We start from the raw sequence: 27,572 nt of genomic DNA, 5'->3' as shown, positions 1-27,572 counted from the left end.
CACCCCAAAGTGAAAAAGTGCACCACACGCGTAGGAATAGCGGCAAGAGCAGTTGCAGCGGGAAAAAGTGAAGCGAAACCAAATAGCCAATGGTGCATTACCTGCCACCTATCGTTTTCGCCGAACCGTGAGAGCTGTGCTTTGAGTGTTCCCGCGTCGTTGTGCATCGCCTGTCGATTCAGGTGGATTATAAAAATCAGTGAGCTCATGCTTAACAAGTAGCAAATTAAGGTTAGTCCGGCATGAAATGTCTGTTTCGAAACCGAATGTTACGGGAATTTCGATTGTCGCAATGGGCTTTTGGTGGACATTTATTTCTCTCTATTGGTGAACCGATTCTTAGTGCATTGTGATTGTGTCGATTGAACAACTGCAATCACGTACAGTGTGACATTGGAGGAAATTGCCACCATGCAATATGTTGATTTTATTGTTACCGATTTGTGGTGCAGTTTGCAGTGCGATCGTTTGGGGCGCTCAATAATTTCGAACGTTCTTTCGTGTCAGTTCAAGTGGGAGTTGGCGGCATTCGAGTGTATGGCCGACCTCGGACAGTGTTCCACCAGTGAGTGGGAAGGAAGTTGCAGCCGATCAATACATTGGAAAATCTATCGCCTGGCGGCGCTGGAACAGCATTTCTGATGAAATTCTTCCACAATTGAAGCGATTTGTGTGAAGGTTTTGCCAACTGTATTTGGTTGAACAAATATTTTTATGAAAAAGTACGTTTATTCGTCGGAATCAATGTTGGTGAGACCCGGAAAAGAATGCTATAGTTATTGTGGAAAGTTTTTGTTGTTAAATGAAATGAAGTGTTAAAAGTGAAGACAACATGTAAAAGGAATATCTCTTTGAACAGGCGCAATTAATTTCTTCGATAATGTTTGGATCGTTTATTTGGTTTATTCTGATTTCACTCCTTTGAAGTCAGAGCAGTTTGAATTAAGACTCTTCTAAATTTCATGTGGTCTAATGGTACTGATATAAAAAATCACATTGGTTGGACTGTTTATGGACTCTCACGAGTAAACCAGAGTGTCTTTGTTCTGGTACTAAATCATAATCAGTCTGAGCTGACGTACCTCCTAACAATCATCCTACTACAGGGTGTCGACTCAAAATCCGAAAATAAATTCCCTGATTTTCCAGTAAATTCCAGGTGTAGACTAGTAATTAAATTCTCTTGAAGTATTTCAGCTGTAGCCCCTAAAACATTTAGTTAGCTTAAACAATGAAATTTAAGAACGTCTGTCGATATTTTCCAATAAAGGAATTGTTTGTGATTTTTGATTGAGTTTAACGACGACTGATAAGTGTCGTAAAAGATTAAAAAAAATGGGAATACTAATACAGTTCAAAGTTATTTTGAAGGAGTCTCAAATACTAGTACAGAATGAGACATTTCCATTTTGATTCGGATCAATTTCATGAAACTGTTACGATTTTAACGAAATGCTTTATCTCGCAATCTTTCGGTCCCCTTCTGTACGTTTATATTGATGCTATCCTTCCAACGTGAAGCATAGCATCATAAAATTGTCGCACAGCAAGACCGTTTCTTCCCACATATTTTCATAAAAACATTCGCTAATGAAAAAGTCCTCTCAACGTTGAGGTTTCTAACGAGAGACAGAAGACCATTTTGGGTAAAAAATTCCGTAGACTTGTCCTTTTCAAAAATGGTCCAGTCGTTCATTTTTCGGATCATAGTGAGCAAACTTGTTTATGTTGCTAGCAATATTCTTTCAATCTGATGGAGCTCCACTGATACGATCAAAATCCGTCAAATACCAGAAAGCTTATGGTCAAAAGCTTCTCGAATCGTTTTCCCTCCATTTTCAATCGGAATCAATGATGGAAAGATCAAGGATACATCAACGCAGTGCTTCGCATCTAAGACGAAATATCAAGATTTGTCAGTCGTAAAATTTTGGCGAGTTTTTTTAGTCCTTTAATGAACCGTGTGAAATATGCAATCCGAAGCTACCCAAATTCAAGAGCTTTTTTTTCTCTTCATTTTGAAAAACCAGTTGCAGCTCGCGTAATATGACCAATTCACATTTATACCGTCCATCGACACAAAAAGAAATTTGTTTAAATATATAATTCCCATGCCTTCTTCAAAAGCTGCAAGTTCATTCCTGATGCTTGAGAATGCCCCAAGAACATTGGCGTCATGTAACGATTCACCAAACCCAACCTTTTCTTCATCCCAAAATCTGACATTCAGATCCATCTGTAGCCTCTTTGTAGTCTTCAAAGTCTTTGTAGTTCAAAGACTCTTGTTCAAAGTTTCATTGAACCAAAAATCATCATAAATAAACATTCTTCTCAATACAACCATGTATTTTTCAACAGTGTGGGGTGATTTGTGCTACATAACTGTTTCCGGGCACCACAGGAGCTCAGCTTTCATAGTATGATTTTCAAGCATTAATTTATCGATAGTTTTCGAATAGGATAGAATAGAAGAAAAGGAAGGAAATTGATTGAATCTGAACGGCAGATACTGATGCCGAAAATGCCAGAAAAACATCGCTCATGTAAAAGCCGTCTACTTTTGCGTTGTTTACCTTTCGGAAGGACTAAGTTCACCTACAGGCAAAAGCAAACCGAAAACCCTACAGAGAGTCAAACTAGTCAAATACAACTTCTTTGGTATCATTAACGTTCTAATTACTGCAATAATCACTATTTTAATTGACGGAATTTCCCTGACTTTCCCTGACATTGTTTGAATTGCCTGATATTCCCTGATTTTCAAGTATTTTCAAGGTAGTCGATACCCTGTACTATTGATATTCTTCATTAGTGCACTCTGGATTCCTGCTGCACACTTCTCGATGGTTCCAGCCTGCATGGTCTAACGCAAATTATCGAAATTATGAATATTAACTCTTGCATCCTTGAGTTTGTACTTGTAAATAAACCTGCAAACATGAAATGATCTGTCATTGGAGCTTGATCCTATATGGGCACCCCCTATTAATTTAACAATGTCCTTACAATACCGGATTTCAAAGAACTGAATAAGTTTCATTCAATAACTTGTTCAGGCAGATTGAAAGTTCTTGGACTTCTGTGGCTAGCTTCTTTACGAAGTTAGTGCGTTAAGCAATAACTGAGCAGAACGGTTCTGAAGTATGCTTGATTCAATGCTCTACTACGACACAAGAAACAACTGAGATCAAGTATGGTATAATAGCGCTTCGCAAGTACGGTCGCACTTGTAGTTCAATCATCAAACTCATAGCAGTCAGCAAGGAATATCGAACGTACAACCGTTTTCTCCACAATGTGTATACGGGACTATTTACAACATCATAAAAAGTAGTTAAGGTCGTTTGTGTAAACAAAAAAAGGTGAGAGAAATGCCTACCAGTTAAAATTTCACTTGGATAGCAGCTAATATTACCTAATTGAAAAATACATCTTCTGGCTGAGTACGACAATAGAGGTTTCAACGATAACTCCGCCTCGTCGACCCAAGTTTGGTATGGGTTGTTTGATCAGACTGTGTTGAATCTATTTTTATGACACTAACATTCTCCAACGCTAAGCCTAGCGGAACTCCTGGTGTGCTGAAGAGTTGCACTGTCCTTTCTAGCACCGGTGTTCATGCTTTACATCATATATTTCCACTCATCAACACGGTTTCTATTCAAAGGGAACAGTTTTAACGAATCTAACTCCTTCGTAGTGTACGAATTGGATCATCAACGAGATTGGATTGATCCTTCCAATACTCCCAAATCTTTCTATTATGAGTCTGTCTTGACGATTAGGCCGAATCACTCACACATGATCGCACAAAATTTCCAGTAGAAAATAATAATAAAATGAGAAATAAAGTTCCGTATCGATAAAAATATGTTTTTGTATGAGTTTTTTTTATTACACTTCAAGGAAAAAATACAAAAAAAATGTACCGTTTTTTCTGGAGAACTTTCGATTTTTTCCTAAATACCCGTCATCATTCTCTGCACAGTTGTCAACCTTTTTTTTATCCCATTTATTTATTTTAGGCTCATTAGCATTTTAGCTGTAACAGAGCCAAATTTTAATCGTGTACATGTCACATGGTTATCATATCTATAATTAGTACATTACACAGTTGTCATTCGCCAGTATTCCTTCTATACCATTACATATGGTACATTTACACAGTAGCCATTTAGGCATAAGAGTTTTCTATCTGTTCTTCCATTATCCAAGTTAGACCGGACAGCGGAGACAGTTGATTGATCATTGTTGAGTTATTTATAGAACAGTAGCCCGATGTTTCTTGCAGAGCAGAGCAGTTGTATGGATGAATCGATCTTATTTCGACCGTGGATCGATCTCCATCGCTGATGATTGTTGCGTGGACGTAGTTATTCTGTAACAACACAAAAATGGTCAATGAGGGCACTGAGTTTTGAACTCACGATCGATCGCTTACTAAGCGAACGCGCAACCAATGTGGCTACGGAGACCCCCGGTTGTCAACCTTATCTGCCATCTTTTTATACCGCTATTCCGAATCGGATGGTGTTTCGATTGTTTTGCAACACTTCTCCAATATACGCTTGACAATTGCTCAATATTTTTCGATGGACGAAAACATGGATAATTTGGTGGATAATTGCTTATATATCTGATATTACATTGAATGTTGAATGTAATATATTTTATATTACATTCAAAGACATCACGGCAGTAATGGCATTTGGCTTAATCAGGCCAGAACTTCGCGGAACCTTAGTGTGATCGAATGAAAGACAAAACCATCTTCTAAAGATAATTCTCCTTCTAAAGTTGTCCATTCATAGTTGCTCCAGTGATGCTTCTTTTCACAACTATTTTCAAGCTAGCGTTGGCAGAAAAGATATCTTTGGCAGAAAAAATGTGTTTTCTTGTGTTGAAGCGTCAAAAGCACCAGTCGTACAACTGAACCGCTTCAGAGAGCGTTGCGTGATTCTTGCGGCACTCTGTATATAAAAAAAAGGAAGGCCAAATGTGTTGCTAATCGCAAAATCCGAAGAAGGATAGGGCCCTTTTGAGCCGTCTTCATTTTGTTATATTTGTTGTATTCTGCCCATAGAACAATGTTATGATGAGAAAAAGTTTAGAAATGTGTTCTAAAGAATTTATATCAAAACAATAACTTTGGGCGGGAAGAAGTTCGCCGAGTCAGCTGGTTATAACATGAAATCGGATCTTATAAGTTTACACGTAAGAGGGCTTTTATGCTGAGAATAAAACAGAGAGCGTAAACAACTTTGTTTACCTTTGATGCGAGCTTATTTGCAAAGTGTCTTTTATTTTACTCTCTTATTATTGCTTATTATTGCCCAAAATAAATATTTAGCACACTTTTTGACATACTCATATATTATATTAAATGAGCCGTTTGAAAGTTTCCGTAAATGTGTAGCCACCCATACTGGTATATCATTCACTCAAGCGAGAAGCGAGTTTGTTTATAAATTATATGTCATGGCAATATAAGCACGAAAATCATGAATGATTCCGCGTGTGGATGTTATTTCAGCTGCTTCGATATTAAGCATTTTGAGTGGTTTAATATCAAAATTCAATTCGCTGATAATTACATTTCGGTTTGTGAGTAAACAGAGAAGCGATATTAGGTATGTACGGAAAAGTGAAGTCATTTATGAGTGGAAAATTTAAATTATTGAAATATACTGTATCGGTGAGGTAAAACGGACAGTTCGATTTTTTCATCATTCAACGGATAGTCGTGATGAGTTCAAACCTTGGTTGAATAAAATTATTCCTCTCGCGATCGATAAACCTCTACGCTTCATATATTACAAACCTTTCCATATTACCCCCACTATATGTTCATTTACTGAAAAAATGTTGCATTTTTCGGTCTGTTTTAATTTCAGTAAAAAACATTGAAAAACACTTTTTTGCAAAATATTTGACCAATTAGGTAGAGGGACAGCATATTGAATAGCAAGAAACTGCATCACAGTTTTGGAAAACATGAATTTCCAAAGATATAATTGAAGTTCTTCTAAACATGTCCGTTTTACCCCCACTTTCCCTACATATACCTTGCTAAATTATCAAATAATGCGAGCAAATTCATCTGCGAAGACAATTTTGAACTTACCCGAATCTCTATCACGTTTAGTAAGGTAACATTTTTGACCCGGGATTTAACAAAAGAGCATTTTTACATATGTTTCTTCATTCATCCAAATACATCCGCTATACTTGGTCAGAACTTGATGGCACGGTTTCCTTGCGCGGTTTTTGGCAATCAGGTTCTGTTCCGGCGTCCTGTTAGGATGGTTTCTGACATGGTACGATCAAAATCATTCTTGCACACAGATTCGCCGAACTGTACTGTGCACCGTGCAACCTTTTTGCCAAATCACGTCAGGAAATTCCAAGATCGTTTCGGACTGCCCTGATGATCATTGCTCGTAGTTTCCGGTTTATACGTCCCACTTCCACGTTTGGTTTGCTTTTCGCGATCCAACATAAAGGTTTCCCGGCATCGTTTGAGCACGGTATTCACAGACGATTTTGGAAATTTGTGAGTCTTAACGATCATTCTCCTAACCACTGGGGTTTTCAACGAGAGTGTTAATAATATAATGGAATGGGTTATCAAGGTGATCATTCACCCTAGGAGGTCCCCTATCAGTTACCAGGTCTTGAAATACTCGATTAGAGAAGAAAGGTATACCAAATAATGTTCATTGCTGAAGTGCTGTTGGATGAAATAGATTCTTGTGGAGCTATGTTTTTACCTCTTTCGCTCAATAAGTTTTCTCGACGTCGTTTCGCGTGCTAGGGCCTACATGACCCAATTAGCTTCATGGCAGCATGATTCAATAAATTTAACGAATTCATCGACTTTAACCAGTCTGCTTAACCTTTTTGTTGTTATAATCAATATATTCAACGAAGGACATTGGATCAACTGTGAATAAATAATGGACGAAGCTTCTGATGATGAACAAAATTTTCAAATAAATGATTTGACTACAATTATTGACTGTTATACAATATTTAATTATTATATCCGTGCAAATCGTTGTGTAAATATGTCAGATTTAAATTGAAACAAAACTCACAAAGAAGGTCTTTCTTACCGTAAAGTCCGTAAACTTTTTATCGGTCGATAGTTTGGTTGAGTTGGCCTGCTAGTGCTAAAACCGACCCAACTGAATCGGTGTAATGTGCGCATATGCGCATATCTCCGTACTGATTTAGTCGCCCGACCAAACTATCGGTCGACAACTGCAGACTTGATTAATTTGAGCACTGAAGGTGCCCTTAATTATATTTATTTCAATAAGGCTTTCTTCTGTTGCCTTCACTGGTGCAATATACAAGTGATAACGTAATTTAAGTTATCTTTCAACCATCTGCGGCTTGTAGATCAGAGCCTTCATATAGCCCCTTAAGAATCTTGGAGGCCACGTAAAAAACTCTCGAATCCGCAGAATCATTCGTTCGCCGAATTTTCATTCAATATATCAATTGTGACTCGCGTGGTTCATCGTGTCTCATTAAAACCGCAGCTTCTCCAATTTCATGGGGGACCCCAGTCTGGAAGGTCGAAACAATCGAATTTTAGTTTTTTGCAATTTTGGGAAGCTTATGCCCTCAGAAATGTTGTCCTAGAAGGATTTTCTGATATTATCTACTCTGGATCTACTCGACCGTTATATAGATTTTTTTATATCAAATTTTTTCGATTTTTCATGAAATATAAATCATTTTCAACAAAAATGACATTTTTTCGAATTTTTGGAAACCTCTATGCAACGTTTTAGTTATTGTCCTAAGGTTTTAAAATATTCACTGGAATTCGTTCTGCGACATCCCGTTGCTTCAGAACCGATACCACCAGCAAGGTGTCGATTTACAGACAGATACTATCACTTGCTTTAACGGTCCCAGAACGACTATCAATAGATTCGTGGACTGCTTCTCGTCCCTAGTGATGTCTGATTTTTCTAATTACTCATTCATCAACCAATCGGATATTTTCAAGGTGTTAGATACGATCAGTACTTTCAGAATGATCGGTAAATCGCCAGATTGTTCATTACGGATAAAGAAAAAATCCTAACAAAATATCCAAAAAATGAATTCGTTTATTGAATGCAATCAGTTGCGCACGTTTATCAACCTGCAAAATTTTGGTCAAAGAAGGAAATTTAGGAAATTGTTTCATTAAAAATATCAATTTAAAAATTTTATACTGATTTTATAAATATTAAAATATTTTTTTTCTCAAAAACGTACTTTATTAACATTCTCAAAAAACTTTCAACAACTTAGTGATGGTTTTATTTGAAAAAAACTACAACCAAACCTTATTTTTGCTTAAAGTCAGAGATTGGAACATAGTTTATTCTGCAAATCTTTAGATAATGTTGAAATATGGACTTTCTTCAAAGACGTTATAAAATCTCTCAGAGTGTATAATCGGACTCGATTATATATAATCGCAATTTCACTTTCAACGTTAATTTTCGAATCCAATACATAATCGAATCACAAAAAAGCTATTTTTCTAATAATGTTTGACATTCATACAATAATGAAAAAATTGTTTTCTTGAGATTCGATTATGTATAGGATTTGAAAATAATTGTTGAAAAAAAATGGTCGACTATATATAATCGAGCCCGACCTGTATATGGGATTTTTGCATACAGACTCCGGAAAAACTAATGTTCTACTCGTAACAGTTTTGTGTGACATGTTCTGAATATGTTTTTAAATAGAAAAAAATAGTTCGCAAAATTAGAATTTATACAAAACAATGTTACTAGGGAATTTTCCAAATGATACATAAAAAACCGTTGATAGAAAAACTATTTTTCTGCAGAAGTGCCCGTTTTCCGATGTATGGATGACTTGTTAGTTATTGTATGAGCAGTTTATATTTCTTTCCAGAATTTCAGAAAAAGTCCAGTTTGCGAAAAATTGGTTTTGCATTTAATTTTTTTTTAAATTTATTAGATACTTTTCAATGAAACCTTCAACCTTTTTCTCTCATCTCATTCTCCTACCAAAGATTCTTTTTAGCTAGATTCCAAAAAAGAAAAAAATAATCAAATTATGAAAATTTCTAATTTTAAAACTATAAGACCTAAATAAATAAGTAATATAATGAAGAAAATTGTTGAGGTTTTTATTGAAAAATTAAAAAAAAATCCTCAATTTGCACTGACAAACATTTTTTTTTAAAGATTTTTCTCAAAAACATTTGTTTTTAACTTTTACAGGAAAAGAATTTTTGTAACAACAACTTTTCTTGTTTAAAAAATACTACTAATGTTTATTTCGTTATAATTTTGTGTGTAAACTTTCGAAAATTTTCATATTCTACAAACTCTTTTCGATTTAATTTTTCACGAATAATCACTTTTTAGTAGCTCATAAAAAATCCAAAAAATGAGACATCAAAAAACGGCTATGTAACGCTTCAGATAATCCACTTTTACATGTTGATAAAAAATGATAAATTTTCTAATCTGTCGAGTGGATCCTGAGATATCGATAATAACAAGTTTTTAAAACGTGGTTTCGAGAAAAACGCGTTCAAAAATTCGTACAGTGTTTCTGGCTGTACTTTTCCAATCGAAAAATTGTTTTAGGACAACATTTCTGAGTGAATAAGCTTCCCAAAAATGCAAAAACAAAATCCGATTATTTTGACTTTCCAGACCGGGGTCCCCTTCTAAGCGGGGATCGAACCAAGGCCGGATGGAATGAAAGACTGTTGTATACGACTAGGCTGTCCACATTGCCATTGGCTGTCCACATAGCCATAAGTGCGTGATAATATTACACCACATTATCAAATGAAGTTGGAAAGTGTTTTCTAAGTGTAAAGAGGAGAGCATAAACGAGAACCTATATTCTTTTCGGTTTGGGCCGTGTATGTTGCAAAGTATGCGACTTTTGAAGATATTATTGAGGTGAGTTATTTCTCGACAGTGGAATTAGCAGAGCCGTTTGATAATTTCTAGAATGTAAGTCCTTCTAATTAGTTTTCATGTAGTACAGCTGTCGCTCCCGGGCTTCAAAAATTCGAAAACAACGTCGTCGTTCCCCGTTGCTTTGTAAGTTTTCAGCAGTAATCTTCGGCAAACCATCTAGCCACCTAAATTTTATCAGTAGCCAGATTCCTTTCCTATCGTTGCACCTTACATGTAATTCGTTGGTTAGTACAGTGAATGGAGATTGTGCCATTTCTTCTTGGATTTGAAGAAGTTTATCGTCCCTGACGATAAATAAGACTAATATTGTTTTTTTTTCCTGATTTTGTTGCGCGTATCAATATAAATAATAATGTCACTTTTTTGTTTTGAAACCATTTGTCGAAACTGTCTCAAAGACAGGAATTTATATTGCCTGCGCTTAATTACCATAAGGTGTGCAGCATTGGCGTGAATTTCAGTTCGAATGCGGTATCATTCCAGTGCACACGCTACCAACACCTGTAGCACTTAGGTACTGTTTAGTGTATTTTTATTGGACCTCGCCAGGCGTTGAGCAGCATACGCCTTAAGTCACATATCGAACCAGCTCGAAAGGAAACAAAAATTTGAGAGCGCGCGCGAGAGTGATACATAAAACTGTTTCCCCGTATAAAAGCCACTGTCCGTTCCTTGCGTGCGAGCTGTTTGTAAACAAACTTTTGTCGTTACCGACCAACTCACTATACTCTCAGGGGTGAGTTAGAATCCACTTGTTGCTGCGAAAGAACGTTCGAAGTGTCGGTTCCGCGTTTCTTCGTACGACGGAAAAGTTCTGCGCCAGCTGTTGCTTGCTGCTTTTTTTTATGAAAACGTGGTCATTCAAATTCTAATCGAGACATTTTCCGCCGCCTTCCAGATCGTTCGGTGGAAAGCCGAAAAGTTACCCTGAAAAGCGTCAATACTGTCACCACAATCAGGACACCTCATCCAACCGCCAAGTCAAACGGTCTGAAAGTCGGACTGTAATCGCCTGTTGATAATTTCCCTTGGATTTAATTAAACCAGCAGACCAAAAATGAACGCCTTGGTAAGTAGTGTTTTGTGTGAATGAACGCGTTTGTGCTCTCTGAGGGCAGAGTGATGAACATTTAAGAGATTTGGTGTTTATGTAGGATACTTGAGAATAATGGCGTGCAGACATAGTGGTTTAATAAAACTCTTTGTCGGAAGCATATTGCTCGTTTTCGTGCTGAAACAAGAAGAATATAGAAATATTATGGAGGCAGGACTATAGAAAAAAAAAATCCGTTGGACAGTGAGAACAGAATGTAGTGAGGAACGTGCGGAATGTGATAGTGCTGGAGGAGTGGCCAGTATCAGAACTGCTTCTAGATTCAAGTGATACATTATGAATCAGTGTGCTGTGGACAAGAGAAAAGTTAGACATCTGTTCCATTTCGATAAGGGATTGAGTTTCTGCAACAATTAAAAATAATTGAATATTGAATACCTACAATTTGGACAGATTGAAATGTCGATAAAACTTATAAAATTCACTCATATTTATTCTAGATGAAGTAGCTTTCAGTCCTGATTAAATAATAAAAAAAATTAAGCATGTCGAAACAATTTCACTATGTCGAAATCATTACAAACGTTAAGGCATGAACAGAACTTATATTCAATTGATCCATTCAAATGATCAAGTGTTGCAGTGGCTCGAAACAGTGGCAATTACGATGAATTATTTTAATGGCGCGTTTGCGAGTGTCCCTTCTTACGAACATTTTACCTACATATACCTAAGCGAGACGAACTAGTTAATTCAGGTTAATCCATTACAGTGTCAATCTCACATTTGCGTTGCTTTTTTCGGACTGGTTCAATTCTTAGATTGAACCAGGAAAAGAAGTTAGCTGTACTTTTGCTATACGCAGCTCACATCAGCATTTTATGCCGTGGGTGTTTCGGTCTCTGTTTTAGTTCAGAAAATGTAGCTGATACGGTTATACTAAATTGGAGTTCTGTGTCCATATTCTACAGCAGATATGGATACTTCCTGACTTTGATAATTCGTTTCTTTTTTGTTGAGTTTGTCTAGCGGAACAGCTATACGGCCATTCCATGCCAAACTGATAGAGTGGTTCTCAGATTTTTATTCAAACTGGTAGTTTTGTTCTTTATCGCTAAATATTAGACTCGTATTTTTCATGCTTTCATTAGGTTGCCCATTTCCACTTTAGGGTGGTCCGAAAAAACAATGTTTCCTGTTTTTTCCGAAAATGACATTTTTTTTTTAACTCATAACTTTTGAATTACTGGACCGATTCAGAAGATCGACATATCAAGTTGAATGAGTTAGTCTTACATAAAAATAACACATGCAAAAAAAATGGATTTCATTTTTGTAATTATTGATTGTTTTGTTTTTTTTATAGTTTGCGAGATTTAGTCACAAAGGGCGCTATATTATTATACAATTTTATCGAAAGCTGAGGTTTTTTACATTACATATCCAAAAATCTGAAAGGCGTTTCTGTAATGATTTTTTTTTAAATTAACCGATGGATCATTAAATTTATTTTTTCAAAAAATCATAACTTTAGAATAACTGTAAAACCATCTAAACTTTAAATAACAAATACAATCAATAATTACGAAAACAAAATGTTTTCGCAAGTGTGATATTTTTCCAAAGACGCTAATTAGCTTATTAGTTAATATATCTTCAAGCTAGCATATTTCTATTGCAATTGTAAAAAAAAAATCTCAGTTTTTATTCATTTTCACTTAGTATTATATATCTCAAAATGCCCCATTTTCGTATATTGGCATTCATACAGGAAGAATTGCTAGCAACCATCGTATCCTATAGTTTCCGCACTCTGGTTCTGATCGATGCTTCATGTTTTGGGGTTCATTTCGACTGCTTCTGTATTTCATAGGTTGGTAGATTCAAATTCTCTTTTGCGCGATGAACGTTTGATTTCGATTTGCCAACCTTTTTGGTTACATCCCGTACTGAAACCTCCTCTATTGCTCAAACGCTCTTATTATGCGATTATCCATCGAATGCTAGCAGGACCTTATTTCGACCCGTTCTAGGTCGTCCCACGGTTTTCTCTCTTAGTCCTTCCATGTTCGTTAACTTGTTAACTAGCGTATGAGTTCTGCTTCACGAAAATGAATTATCTTTGCGAAAAGCAGCTGAGAACTTTATTCGATTTGACTGGCTGTATAATCACAAATGGGTGGGGCTTACGATGCAATGTTTCGCTTGTATTCAAAGTGCATTTCACTGTTACTGTTGCTCCTTTGGTCGGAATCATTTGAGGAGCACAAATTGAGTCAATCAAAACGTCGCGTTTGGATAATGTTTGAAATTTTATAATTATTCAGTGGTTAATCTCAACAAATATAATATTCGTTATTATGATAGACGCGTAGAAATATTTCCAATAAATTGATTCAAACATATTAGCGATCTATTAGGAAATGCTAGAATTTAAGCGTTCGGAGTCTTTCATAACTTCCTACATGTTCAGTGTTTAGATTTTCATTTTACCCCCATATAGTCCTGTTAGACGTAGTTCTACGTCAAAACACTACAAGGAAGATATATCGCAGCTGATAGATAAAAGTAAGCAACAGGACGCAGCCTCGAAAAAGTACTAAATATAATGAATAGCGAGATGTCAGCGGAAACTCTTTCTGCAATATGCCAGTTTAGTGTAGCATTTTCAGCTCCACAAACTCTCAAAACGATTGATCAGTTCAATTTTATGAAAATTTCGATCCTTAAAAGTCTCCATAGTTGACGTAGGATTCCGTTAGTCTATCTGTTGCATCCTGATTTTAGGTATGTTTGAAAAATTCCATCGTAAAACTCTTTAATAATGATTTGGTGGCCCTGAAAAGAGCAACAAAACTGTTTGCTTGTTGGGTATTGTTTGTTCACTCCACCACCAGAAAGTTCATTTAAGAGCTCGAGCTCGACAGTTATTCTATAGACAAAAACTGTCTTCGACAAAGTGGTTACATATGATAGTGCGCTCATTTTTATGTTGTCAAAAATAGGGTAACCAATGAGATAAAAAATCTAGCTTTCTTATATTTATAAATAGAGGTAAACATAGTTCTACAATGTTGTATTGTAAGTATTTTTCTATTTCTCAAAATAACCGATATAATGCTTTTTTCTAAGTTGCGCTAGGGCTACCGCGAAAAAAAAACTAGTTCCGTTGTCGCCACACACATCCATTTAGAATTCTACTTATTTTACCTGTCACAGCCGTATGCTATTGAACAATCGCAATCAATTGATTAAATATGCAGATCGACTGATTTACATAAACACTTATTGCTGATAAACGTCTATAGCGATAAACCTAAAAATAAAGATTTTTGATCAATGAGATGCCCAGATGAAGCAAAATGCTTCTGGCGATTATCAAAGAATGAAAGAAAAAACGTTTGATTGACACTACTTTTAGCAAAGGTCATATTAATTCTAGGATCATTAACGAAACATCATATTCAAATCGATATCTTGTGAAAACCGAATATAAAAAAAATAGATATGCTCAACACGATAATCATTCAATCCTGCATCACAAATGTACACATACATTTAGAAAACCACTTCATTTCAGAGATAAAATATCTAGGCGTTATATGCCTAATAATCATTGACCGGGAAACTTGTTTCAATAGCTCTCAATAGTTTCAAAACAGGCTATTGAAATCACTTAAATCTGTATACAAACGGATGCCCGCTTGGAAATTCACTCATTTATGACGTAACGTAGCGAATTATGTATGATCCCCGGAATGTGTTTTCATAACACTGAATTTTAAAAGGAGCCTGGGGAAATCGGCAATTTTATGCAACCCGCAGGTAATTTTATTTGTATCACAATGCATGAATTGACTTAATATGAGATTTGTTCAAACTCCGCACTTGAAAAGTTGTTGAATTCAATTGATTTTGAAAATTGTTTAATTCAATCACTAATTCAATCACTAATTCAATCAATAATTTAATCAATACACACACATTATTACTAAGCCAATGATAGTCCTACGTTAGTTTTGCGGTTATATCATAGGTATAACTCACCCATAGTTTTTTATACAAGAGTTCGAATCTCATCCAATAAGTTGTTATATATTATACCAGCTGACCCGGCAAACTTCGTTTCGCACAAAATTTGGCTCCAATTGCTTGACTCCTTCTCGGGTTTTGCATAAGTTTGCGTTTCATTTGTATGGAAACCCGTTTTCTCTTAGAGAGGGAGTAGGTGTGTTAAACCATCAAAGAAACATTTATTGAACCTCCATATGCCAAATTTGGTTCAATTTGCTTGATTATTTCTCGAGTTATGGAAATCCCCCACCCCATCCCTCCTTTAAAAAGGGGGCAGGAGTGCCGAGCCACCATAGAAACGTTTCGTACCCTCTAAAACCTTCACATTCCAAATTTGGTTTCGTTTGCTTGATTGATTCTAGAGTTCTGCAGAAATTTATGCTTCATTTGTATGGCAGCTCCCCCTTAGATAGAGGGGAGGAGTATCTATTCATCATTGAAAGATTTCGTACCCCCTAAAACCTTCAAATACCAAAGGGCCTGGCCGGGTAAGGGAGTAAAAAGTGCCCCCAAACCAAATCACCAGCTGTAAGGCAAATATTGTATAGGATATTAAATAAGAAATTTTGGCGGTTTATTTGAACCCCTATGTTTTATTTAGTACCCTATACAATATTTTCCATACAGCTGGTGATTTGGTTTGGGAAACTTTTTACTCCCCTTACCAAGCCAAACTCTTGGAAATATAAAAAAAAAATTTTTTGTACCGCGCAACACTAAAAAAAAAATCATACATATCTAGGAAAGCCTAAGAAACACATTTAAATATGAATTAGAGTAGTACTGAATCTCTAAATCCCTTTTTTTTTCAAAATTTCAATATAATTTAGTACTTAAATGTTGATGAATTTTTTTTGATAATTTTTCTTAGTACACCGTAGTAAGAAGCACATTCAGTATTTTTTTCAAATTTTTATCTCGAAGCTTTTGCGAATGGTGTGAAATAAACGAAAAAGTAAGTTTTTCACTATAGGTCCTATGTTAAACAACATAGGGGTTCAAATAAACAATCAAAATTTCTTTTTTAATATCCTATACAATATTTACCATACAACTAGTGATTTGGTTTGGGGGCACGTTTTACTCCCTTACCCGGCCAGGCCCTTTGGCTTTATTTACTTGATTAGTTTTCGACAGAATTATAGAATTATACAGAATTTTGTGTTTCATTTGTATGGATGTTCTACGATATGTGACTACTTTCTAGTCGAATTTCTAACGATACTTGTTATACAACAAAACAATCTTTGGGAGCGAGGACCGACACTGATATTATGCAAATGCTCTTGATGTGGTCTAAATGAAAAGCGTAGCAAGAACAATTCGGAGCTCACCGTGTTAATGAACTATTCAAGCCGTACCATCACGCGAGATCGATATAGCAATGCAATGATACGTTTAATTTGAGTATTTGAAAGGGAGAACTTTCGCTATGCAATCAGCTGTGCATGACGAAGTGAATTTGCAAAATAAGAGCGCGTGGCTACATGTCGGAAACGAAAGACCTTGAAAATAACTCAATAGGAAGTCTTACCACACCTGCAGTACTCGTAAGTTATCCTTTCATCGATCTTGATGCGGTTCGCTTGATGGCGCACGCATCGTCTGAGCGATTTGCGAGAGAATGCAAAAACAACCGTTCTGTTTTTTATAAAAAAATACAGAATTTCTTGAATTATTTTTTTACTATATCATTGAAGAAATTGTAATTTTTTATTGAACACTCGTTAGTCCTATTCGAAGCGAGATTTCGGACCCTTATTGGGAGCGACAAATGTGAATTTTATTTATTTATTTATTTTATTTATTATTAACACCGTCTTCGATCACTCACACAGACTGAACTATGTTACTTACAATCTATCTATAATTATTTATCCTATTTCTAAACACATTTTTACTCACATTGAAATCAAATTCATCACAAACATAATTAAAAAGGCGAGACATCAATCAAACGGATTATTGTAGCCGTAGTTGGTTTTATGATAGGGAACTGCTAAGAGTGGTGAATTTCGAAAACGGCGAGAAGGGATGCATAGCGGAACCTGTGCGAGAAGTTCTGGACAGTAAATGGATCATTGCATTATGTCGAAGATGAACAGCCGCTGCAATGTAGCGCGCCTGGTAGATAATGGCTCCAATTCAATGAGCTTGCACCGGATAAGGAGGAAGGTTAAGAGGGTCGTTCCACGGGAGTCGTCTCAGGGCAAAACGAAGAAACTTTTTCTGCACCCGTTCGATCGTCAAGGTATGAACTGCGTAGAAGGGAGACCAAACAGGAACAGCGTACTCCAAAATGCTTCGCACCAATGAGCAGTATAACAACTTCAGTGCAGGGATGTTTGTGAATTCATATGCGTGACGGCGGATAAATCCCAGCACGGAGAAAGCTCTGGCAGTCATAATTCCCACGTGCGCGTTGAATCGGAGCTTCGAATCGTGACTCCAAGATCGCTGATAATCGATGTACGTTCCAATGCTGACGATTCCAACATATATTGATGAAGTACAGGGCTATTAGAGCGGCAAAAAGAAATGACTTTACATTTCTTGACATTGACCCTCATTCCGTTGTCGCCACACACATCCAGCATTCTATCTGATGTCAAGTTTGGACGATGAAAGCAGTAAACATAAGTCGTTGATGAAGATGATAAATAGCAGTGGTCCCAAAACGCTACCCTATGGTACACCAGATGTGATGTCGAAACTGCGGGATCTAGCTGAGTTGACCACAACATATGCACTGCGATCGCGAAGGTACGAGAAAACCCACTCTGTTATTGAATTTGGAAAGCCTATGCACTTCAGTTTTTCAACAACTAGAATGTGCGGGACAGTATCGAAGGCTTTAGCGAAGTCGACATACACCGCGTCAACTTGCCGCCTCGCTTCAATTTCGCGGGACAGTGCCGGGACGTAGCACATGAGATTCGATGTGGTTGAGCGATGTTTCATAAATCCATGATGACCTTCGAATATAAAAGATGAAGCAGCTTTGCATAGAACATTATGCATCAGTCTTTCAAACACCTTGCTGAGACAACAAAGTAGAGATACTCCACGATAGTGTATCACCTGACTACAATTTCCAGATTTATGGAATGGGATAATAACGAAAGATTTCCAGGACGCTGGGAAGGATCGTTCATGAAGCGATCGATTGAATAGGTGAGCAAGCGGGCTCGCAAGTTCCTTCGAGCATTTTTTTAGCAGCAACGGTGGTATACCATCTATACCACATCCCTTTTTAACGTCAAGGTCGTCTGCGGCTTTCATTACTTCATTCACATAAAACTGTATAACGGGCAGGTTTATGTTATGATGAGGAATGTGATCAAAATAGTCCTTTTTTGGTACAGGTGACGCGTTGCTAAATACTCCCTCAAAAAAACAAAGCAAACAGGTTAGCAGCGTCCGCATTCGTATGAGCTTGGACATCTTTGAAGGTTACGTTACGTGGGATGCCAGTAGAAGTTTGCCGCTGCTTTACAAAGTTCCAAAAGCGCGATGGATTCTGGCTCACACTGGATTGGATCCTGGATAGGTAATCACCGTAGGCGGACGATTGCACTGCTTTATACGACATTTCAATTTCACGAAGATATTCGCGATCGCGCTCCGATTTGGAAATGAAGAAACGACGACGGGACTTCCTGAGGATATTACGGAGATGTCGTAGTTCTGAGTTCCACCATGGCTTACTGGAAGTGTGGCATGTTCGTCTCTTCCGTGGTACATAGTCATTAAGCACTGAGTAAAGCTTGTCATAGAATATTTCTACTATTCCATCCACAGATCCAGATAGTAGAATCCCATCCCAATCAATGGCCTCCAGTGCTAGTTTCTTCGAGCTGCTCTCATTTTCTTCTTTAGGGCAAACGTTAGATGGATTATCAGACTATCTAATAACATCAGTCTTCATGATCATTAAGAAACCGTATAATTGTTCTTTTATGTTGATTCATTGAACCGTATTGCTTCTTGTTCTTCCAATGACAAAAATGTTTGATCTATTTTGCTTGTTACAGATCAACACAATTACCAGAAACTAACCTAATCCGATACCTAACCGGAGAACGAAGAACGCACACTTACCACGAAATACGACGCCCGATTCGTGTGTGCACCGTTTCCAATATATTCTCATGCAATCTCAAACTGAAAAGTTTAAACCCTCTTAAAGCCAAAAAGATGAAGAAGAAGAACTTCGATTATATTACATGAAATATTCAGGTTTTATTAGTTATTGTTTTGAATGAAAGATATTATTAGGTTGGGGAAAAAGTAATCCATTATTTTTGGGTGAAATTCAAAACTATTTTTAATATGCTTCGGATTGTCCGATTTAGGTCAAATATATACCGTTTTGTTGGAAAATTTGTGGCCATTCTAAAGGTAGCTTCATAACGTCTCTATCATAGAGGTCTTGGTCGTTATTAACGAAACACCATAGCAATAGTGCTGTTACAGGCCTTCTGCGAGTTATCGACCGTGTTTGATTTTAACCTGTCACGTGACAGTATTAAGTGTAAATTTTTAATGTTTTTTTTAGACCTTGACTCTGGACAACTTATTTAGGCAATGCAATTTTTAATGTTAGAATATTTTAAGCTAAATTTAGATACTAAGACTACCATTGGGGCCCCGAACCTGTTGGCGAATAAATATAAACATAAACATAAACATAAACAATAGATTTTTATAATCTTCTCTTGATCCCAATTTATATTTCAATTATGAGGTATTAATGAAAGAGAATGTAGATGAGGAGAATCGATCAAAGAAGATAGGCCCTTTTGAAATGTTGTTCTAGATTTGCATTCGTTTATCTCGCTCTTATTCACTCACACAGAAAGTAGCTAAATTCAAGACTCGGGAACAATATTATTACGGTTATTATCGTGGCTTTTGTTCTGCCCTTGAGTTTTCTTTTAATGGGTGCGTTTCCGCGGAAAATAATAATGTGGTGCTAATAATTGTTGCTTTGAATCTTCAATGCTCGAATCGCAAAAATTATATAAAAAACAAGCGAAACAAGCACTGGAGATGATGTACGCGTGCGTAGCGTGAGATTAATTTGTCATGAAAAAAGGATGTTAGGATCTTATTTGATCATCGGGTTGTTTCAGAACCGCTATTTTTTACGCTATTTCGAATATTTCAAATTTAGGTCTGATGAATATTTCACAAAAACCGTCGTTTAAAACAACAGTAAATTCTGTTTGATAAATATTACTGATACATTATTGTTTCCAGTCATCCAATACTCATTTTCAATCAAAAATAATCCAGAAGATAATGTAAAATACGACGTTTTTAACAACATCGTAGTGCAAGGTAAATTATATTCGCTCTGTCATGAGAAAGGTATCATTCCTCGAATGCTTTAAAAACTGCTAGCTACCCATCCATCAGACTTTCCCATACTTTCCCTTGTATCCCAAAAACTTTACTGATAGCAATAAAATTTTGCTTGCTCTTGGCAAAATTTCACTGACAAATAGTTGAGGTCTCCGTCCAACTCCAAGAAACAAGCGAAAAAAGTTAGATCCAATCATGCTGTCACGAAAACCACTCAAGCGAAGTGAGCATCAATCATTTGGGTTCATCCCGGACCTTACTTTGTGCCATTCCATGCTTCCAGCAAACTTTTTGTCCAAGCCAATGTTAAAAAGCATACTTTTCATTAACTTCGAGCCCACCTTCATTATTTTATATAACGCTCGAAACTCACAAAGTGAACCGTTCCCGTTTTTTGTCAAGTTTATCATTCCCTGCAAATCGACGCTTCAAGAATTGTGTTTGGGGGAAACCCAAGCCGGGAGACGAAGACCGTTTTTTCCCATTCAGGTATCGCTTCCCGACATTTATATTTTTTGTGCTTTGAAAGTTCTGATACCATACTAATTGAAAATAAAACGCGTGCGACAACATTGACCCTCCCTCGTCTGGTCGTTAATTGTGCCTAATCAAAAGAAAATTGTGCCAAAATGACGAGAATTCACGAACAAAGAGAAATTAATTTTCCCTGCTGCGATGGTGCCCCAGCTCGATGTGGGGACAGGAGGAACCGAAAGGATCTGGCATGCAACGATAATTTCATAACAGTTCCGGAAACGGAATGAAAATTTAATTGATGCTGTCCCGAGTGAAACAGAATGAAAATTAGTCAAATTTGTCGAAAGCTGCGAACATAATTTGATAAAAGTTGTACTCGGTGTCTCGATGGCTTCGATGTCAGCAGGGTTCGTGCCGAAGTTTCTTTTCAAAAGCTCAATATTTTATAAGAATGACTAATCTAAAACAATACACATTGAGCGAAAGTAATTCATTAGGCTTACAGTGTGGGTCTTTTCCAATTCGAACGCTCGGAGTGATTCTGGATGACTCGATTATTTATCGTACGCACTGTGCGCGGGATGGAACTCGGAGTCAGTCTGAAGAAAATGTGAAAAGGAATGGAATTTCCCGATCCCGACCAGGAACGACGTATCATGACGTCCGTATGGTGGTGCACAATGACGAGGCGGAAGAGGCGAATGGATGATAAATATTTAACGATGCCTATCTTTTTCGCAGGCAATTTCCGTGGAAGGCGAATGATGGAAATACTGCCTGACGGGATACTGTCGTTATAATCACGAGATTAGGTTGCGGGGATGTGTAAAAACAATTGCCATAAATTATGATTGATGATGGATCGTCTTGCACGGGAAACGGAAAAGTTCATTCTGGCTGAGGGCTCTGCCTGCCGTTTCTCCCTTCACATAACGTCACTCCCGGAAGGTAGATGCTATGTTAATATTAAATGAACTACGAAGACTGATTAGGTTTTCATTATTTGATCCAGCTTCTTAGCTCATGTATTTATCTTGTTAATCAGAAAATGTTTCTCGAAATGTTTCTAGAAGCGATTCACGCACACTAATTATCCAACGAAGTTAGGTTGACGTTTTCATATTAAATCAATTTATACATTCCAGATTTGTTCACCGATATAATCGTTGACTTCAAATGAAATTTTTACAGCGGTTTAAGGTGCAGGTGGAAGCTAGCCACAAATGGCTGCCACAATGGCGCTCATTTCTTTCATCTCCCATCTCCATCTCCATCTTTCATCTCCCTCACCCCTCGCCCAAAAATCAATAATTTTGCGAAACAATGTGAAGAAAATGATCGTTTTCGCACACTTCCCATCAAGTAATATCAACCAAATTCTAATCCATTACTCACAAGATGTTAAATTTTCATCTGCTGTCGCACTGTATAGTGAAAAACGTCGGAAAACTCGAGCAATTGCTCTGAAAGTTAAATTTTCGTTTTTCAATCTTCGGCAAAGGTTTTGTTTGTATTGGTGAAAGCATCGTTATTTTTTCGACACTGATGCAAGACAACAACATCGAAACAGCTATAAAAACTACTCAATAAAATGTTATTCCTGAGTCATAGCGTTTCATGTCATGAAAATCAATAGAATAAAATGTTGTGTTGATATCAATACAATTATTATTTTTACGTTTAATTGGTCTGTAATGTAAGTTTTAGCAACTTTAACATTGGATAAGAAAATTGTATTGCAGAGCTCGGAACAATGCCACGGCTGCCTATGCTTTCAGAACCAGTAAACGGAGAAGTATTACATTCAATCAAAATGCCTCGGCCAACGAAGCCCCAATTCGCATGTATTATAAATTTGCTCGCGTATAATCAGAATTTTACTTCATATGCACATACACCATCTATATATATTTATATTTGCAATTGTTCATCGGAACATATCATTCATACATTTTACTTTAGTATTGAATTGTTATTTTTTTTTTCAAATGTATTCAAAGACTCGTGTCAATGAAGCGCCACACAGTCTGATAAGTGAATTGATCTATTTACGTGTGCTTTGCTCTTCTCTCACAAACACTATTATCCCATTTTTACACTTGGATTTACCTATACTACTACAATGGCTAGCTTTCACCTTCACCTTAAAGCATGGTTATGACAACCATACCCATCGAGGTGGATTTTTTTCCTTGACATGTATACACATTATAAGAGATCCAATGGGATCCCTCGGCACTTGCTGTCAAACCATTCATTCCGTTGTCCACGTTGTTCATTCCCGATGACGGTCTCTGCTGTGTTGCTAATAGCTGCTTTCAGAGTGTTCCAGCATTTATTGAGGAGAGCAGCATCCAGTTCGTCTATTCCCGGTAATACAGCTTCAAGACGCTGCGAGTATGTTGCGGGAATTTCCAGAACGTAATTCGATCATTATCAGGTAGTGGTCTGAATCGATGTTAGCGCTACAATATGTTCTGACGTCAATGAGATCTCAGAAGTTCCGACCGTCGGTCAAAACGTGGTCACTTTGTGTTTCCATTTGCTGAGGTGATCTCCAGGTGTAACGGTATTGGAAGCTATGCTGGAAGAAGATGCAACGTATGGTTATGTTCTTGAAGGCAGCCAATTCGATAAGTCTTGGGACGTTTCCGTTGGTTCGTGGATGGGCGCTGAACCCACCAATAACCGGTCTGAACTCCTCCTCTTGGCCGACTTGAGCATTCAAATCGCCGATAACGATTTTGATGTCGTGTTTTGGGCAGTGATCGTATTCACGCTCTAGCTGCGCGTAGAAGTCTTCTTTGTCCTTATCCTTCTCCATCCTCATCTATGCTGATGTGGCCTCGCATCTTCAATCTGCACGTTCTTTCGTTGATTGGCCACCAGTCAATCACCCGTTTCTGCATCTCTCCCATTAGGATGAAAGCTGAACCCAGCTCATGCGTGTTGCCGCAGCACCATCGAACCTTCCCAGCACACCCCCTGCAGCGTTACGATGTTGAAATTGTGGGCTCCAAATATTTCTGAACGAATTCGAGTCCTCGCAAGAAAGTTGAGAGACTTGCAATTTCATGTCCCGAGTATTCAATCTCTAGTTCGTGTTCTTTGCGTGGGTCTTGTCTGATTGTCCTGTCTTGCCTTGCAACCAGTGATGCCAACCTTCCTGATTTACTTTTGTACTTTTTACTTTATTAGAATGAAAATTATCCGTAATAAGAATACGAAGTTTTTCTGTTGGAAATGAGAATTGTCATAATAGCCTACATAAAAAAAAGCTTTCCAGTCCGGGCTTGCATAATGCTTAATCTCTTTTTTTTTATCTACATATTCCGAAGCGCTTCGCTTTATCGAAGATACCATGTCGAAATTTATGAAAGCATGAAGATGGCGTGAAAAATACTCTATCAGATTAGAGCGCCCAAAGGCAGTTTCAAATTGTTATATTTTGAATGAAAATAATTACTTGTTGCTTTTGAATAATTAAAACACGTAGTTCTAGTTCTTACTTTACAACTGTGTCAATAAATTTCCTGATATTTCCACAAAAACTCATCATCATTAGCATAATCTTACGAAATTGATCTTGAAACTGATCTTATTCATTATTCTCGAAGCTCCATTATGAGCTTCTACTAATCAAACAGTCGATAAATTCCCACAACTACTGCTCGCAACAAACTAGAGGAGCTTCCAAAATTGGTCAATGCGATAGCCGTCGTGTTCCATCAGAGAAACAACAAACTTCATGTGTCTTTGTCAACACGACAATTTATGTTGGAGTCTGGTTGGAACGTGCTATCCCACCAACGAAACTAACCGGATATTGCACCTTAAGATTATCACAGGTTAAGGTACCTGCGAAATTCTCCAAAGCATACGAACTTCGACATTTACTGTCCATAACGAAAATAACTTTCTTTGGCATATAAAACAGTTTTCGGCGAGATTCATTGATCAGTCGCCCCTGACATGGGGAACAGATGTTGTTTTGAGGGGCACCTCCATGGCGAACTGACGCTCGAATAGATCCCCTTCCTTGTCAGCATATGACCAAGATACCACCAGAGTTGGTTACCCGATCTTCACTATGATTACTCGTACCTCAGTCAGAATCGCGGGGAGCTAACGTTTGCATTAAAAAAGATGACCTTTTTTCGAATGGTGATAAAGAAAACTAAGACAGATAATTGAGTTTGATAAATTTCCCATGGAAGGTAATTATATTAGCTTACTTGCAAAAATAATCTACGCCCTTGCGAGCGGCATTCCAGAAGTTGACTGGAACATTCGCCATGGCGGACGAAAACATGCGTGTAGGCATGTTTTGAGTTCTTTCTTCGTTGTATTTATTAATTCCTTCTCAGTTTTTGCGACAAAATTGTTTGAGTAGTTCTAACGCTTCAGGTTAGCCCAGGGGGACGTTGGGCGAGTTCGTCGACTTGGGTACCACATCGATATTCAGCCACTGAAAAATATTGACATATCATAGCACTAAAAATTAGCATTTCAATGGAATTAGAAGGCCTTCATCTATGTTATGAATCACAGAACTCCACAAAATCATGTTTTTTTTATCCCATTTATTTATTTATCAGGCTCATTAGCATTTTATCTGTAACAGAGCCGGGTTTTTATCGTGTACATGTACATATGTTTATGTTTCTATAAATTGTAAATTACACAGTAGAAGTAGTAGCCATTTAGGCGTTAGATTTCCTGTTCCATTACATTATGGTAAATTACACTGTAGTAGCCATTTAGGCGTAAGGGTATTCTATCTGTTCTTCCATTGTTCAGCAGACCGGACAGCGGAGACAGTTGATATTGATCATTGTTGGGTTATTTATAGAACAGCACCCCGATGTTTCTTGCAGAGCAGAGCTGTTGCATGGATGAATCGATCTTTGTTCCACCGTGGATCGATCTCCATCGCTGATGATGGTTGCGTGGACGTAGTTATTCTATTACAACACAAAGATGGTCAATTGAGGGCCCTGAGTTTGAACTCACGATCGATCGCTTAGTAAGCGAACGCGTAACCAAGTGGCTACGGAGACCCCCGAAAAAAATAAAATAAAATAAAAATCATGTTATATTTGTTCAAAATTTGAAATTTCTTTCATCGTGTCGTGATTTTAAATCCGGACACTTTTTCAATCATGCTTCGAAATCCGGACACTTTTGCTTTTTCATCCGGACACGTGTTTAATCCGGACACGTGTTGTTTTTGGAAACGGGTTTGGTTCAAAAGTTTTTTTAGTAATACGATTATTTATGGTATTTCCACAAGATGACTACTACAAGATGGCGCCATTTATATCTATTTTCAAAATCTATATATGTATATATATATATATATATATATATATATATATATATATATATATATATATATATATATATATATATATATTTTTGTCTAAGGCTCGTGGGAGATGTGGGATGGTGACCACGCGGTTCAATGATTGTCTGAACCTGGAGTGTTAGAAAGTGAAGCGTGGATTATCGCGTTGCCAGGCTGGGTTTCGTACATAACTATATATCACCAAGAGTGTGCTATTTTCGATATTCCATTATAGTTTTTGAAAACGTTAAAGATTTGTATGACAAGCAATATTTTGATATCTTTTCAATAGCTCATACTATCGGCCATCGTGGCAGCAGTCGCAGCTCAGAAGGACTACACCACGCCTGTGCCCATTTTGAAGCAAATCAACCGACATAACGAGGACGGAAGCTACAGTTACGGATATGAGGCAGCCGACGGTTCGTTCAAAATTGAAACCAAATATCCAACCGGCGAAGTTCAAGGCAAATACGGATATGTTGATGACGCTGGAAAACTGCGAGAAATCGAGTACGGAGCAAGCAAACGAGGATTTGAACCTGCCGGTACGTTGGAAAAGACACTTGTTCAAGGCTGCAACACATTTCAATTCCCTTTATTTTGTAGGTACTGACATCAATGTCCCACCACCAACCCTGACCAACAACCAATACCCAGCGCTTGGTCCAAACGAGGAAGATGACGGTCAGTACCGTGAAGATCCTAGTGTCTATTACAAGGATTCCCGCTACAATTCGAAGCCAGCTGCTCCGGCCTATAGACCACGACCAGCTCCAGTGAATTACAACCCAGCTCCTCAGCAATACTACCAGAGCAATGCCGCCCCTACTCCAGCCCCAGCGTATCAGCAGCCACAGCACCGATATCAGCCTCAGCCACAGCAACACTACCAGCCACAGCCACAGCAGCAATACTATCAGCCACCTACACCAGCACCTCAGCAGCGTTCCGAGTACTGGCACCCGAACGCTAAGGTTGACATCAATACCGGATCATACTCGCTGAGCTACACCGGTTAATCCGTTAATTTGGTGATAGTTTGGTAGGAAACATGTCTATCCGCGTGTGTGTCCCTAAGTCAATTTAGTTGTCATAGCTGCCGAGGACCAAATTGTGTGCTACAACTTGAACGGTGCAAGAGTTATGTGTTTGCTAGTGTTTGTGTGTGTATGTATGTGTAAGTACGCTTCCTGAGACGAGTTTTTAGGGTATTCTTTTGTATGAGTAGAATAAACGATACAAAATATGGGAAGTCTTCTTTATTGCG

General features: G+C 37.5%; 1 protein-coding gene across 2 annotated transcripts; it reads left to right on the top strand.

Annotated features, from left to right (window-relative positions):
• On the top strand, positions 1–27,551 carry LOC129762328 (activating signal cointegrator 1 complex subunit 2 homolog). 2 transcript variants are annotated; one of them, XM_055760509.1, is made up of 4 exons: positions 1–231; positions 10,882–11,052; positions 26,595–26,850; positions 26,912–27,551. In XM_055760509.1, exons 2-4 carry the CDS (start codon positions 11,041–11,043, stop codon positions 27,322–27,324), a joined length of 681 nt encoding a protein of 226 aa, XP_055616484.1. In that variant the 5' UTR covers positions 1–231; positions 10,882–11,040; the 3' UTR covers positions 27,325–27,551. The 2 variants fall into 2 exon arrangements, with proteins under 2 accessions (XP_055616484.1, XP_055616483.1); XM_055760508.1 differs by lacking the exon at positions 1–231 and adding an exon at positions 10,566–10,719.
• Positions 27,552–27,572: the final 21 nt, after the last annotated feature.

This window comes from Toxorhynchites rutilus, chromosome 1 (assembly GCF_029784135.1).
Source record: "Toxorhynchites rutilus septentrionalis strain SRP chromosome 1, ASM2978413v1, whole genome shotgun sequence".
In the NCBI taxonomy this organism is placed as follows: Eukaryota; Metazoa; Arthropoda; class Insecta; order Diptera; family Culicidae; genus Toxorhynchites; species Toxorhynchites rutilus.
Note: the sequence above shows the minus strand (reverse complement) of the source record. Positions and strands in the feature narration are given on the sequence as shown.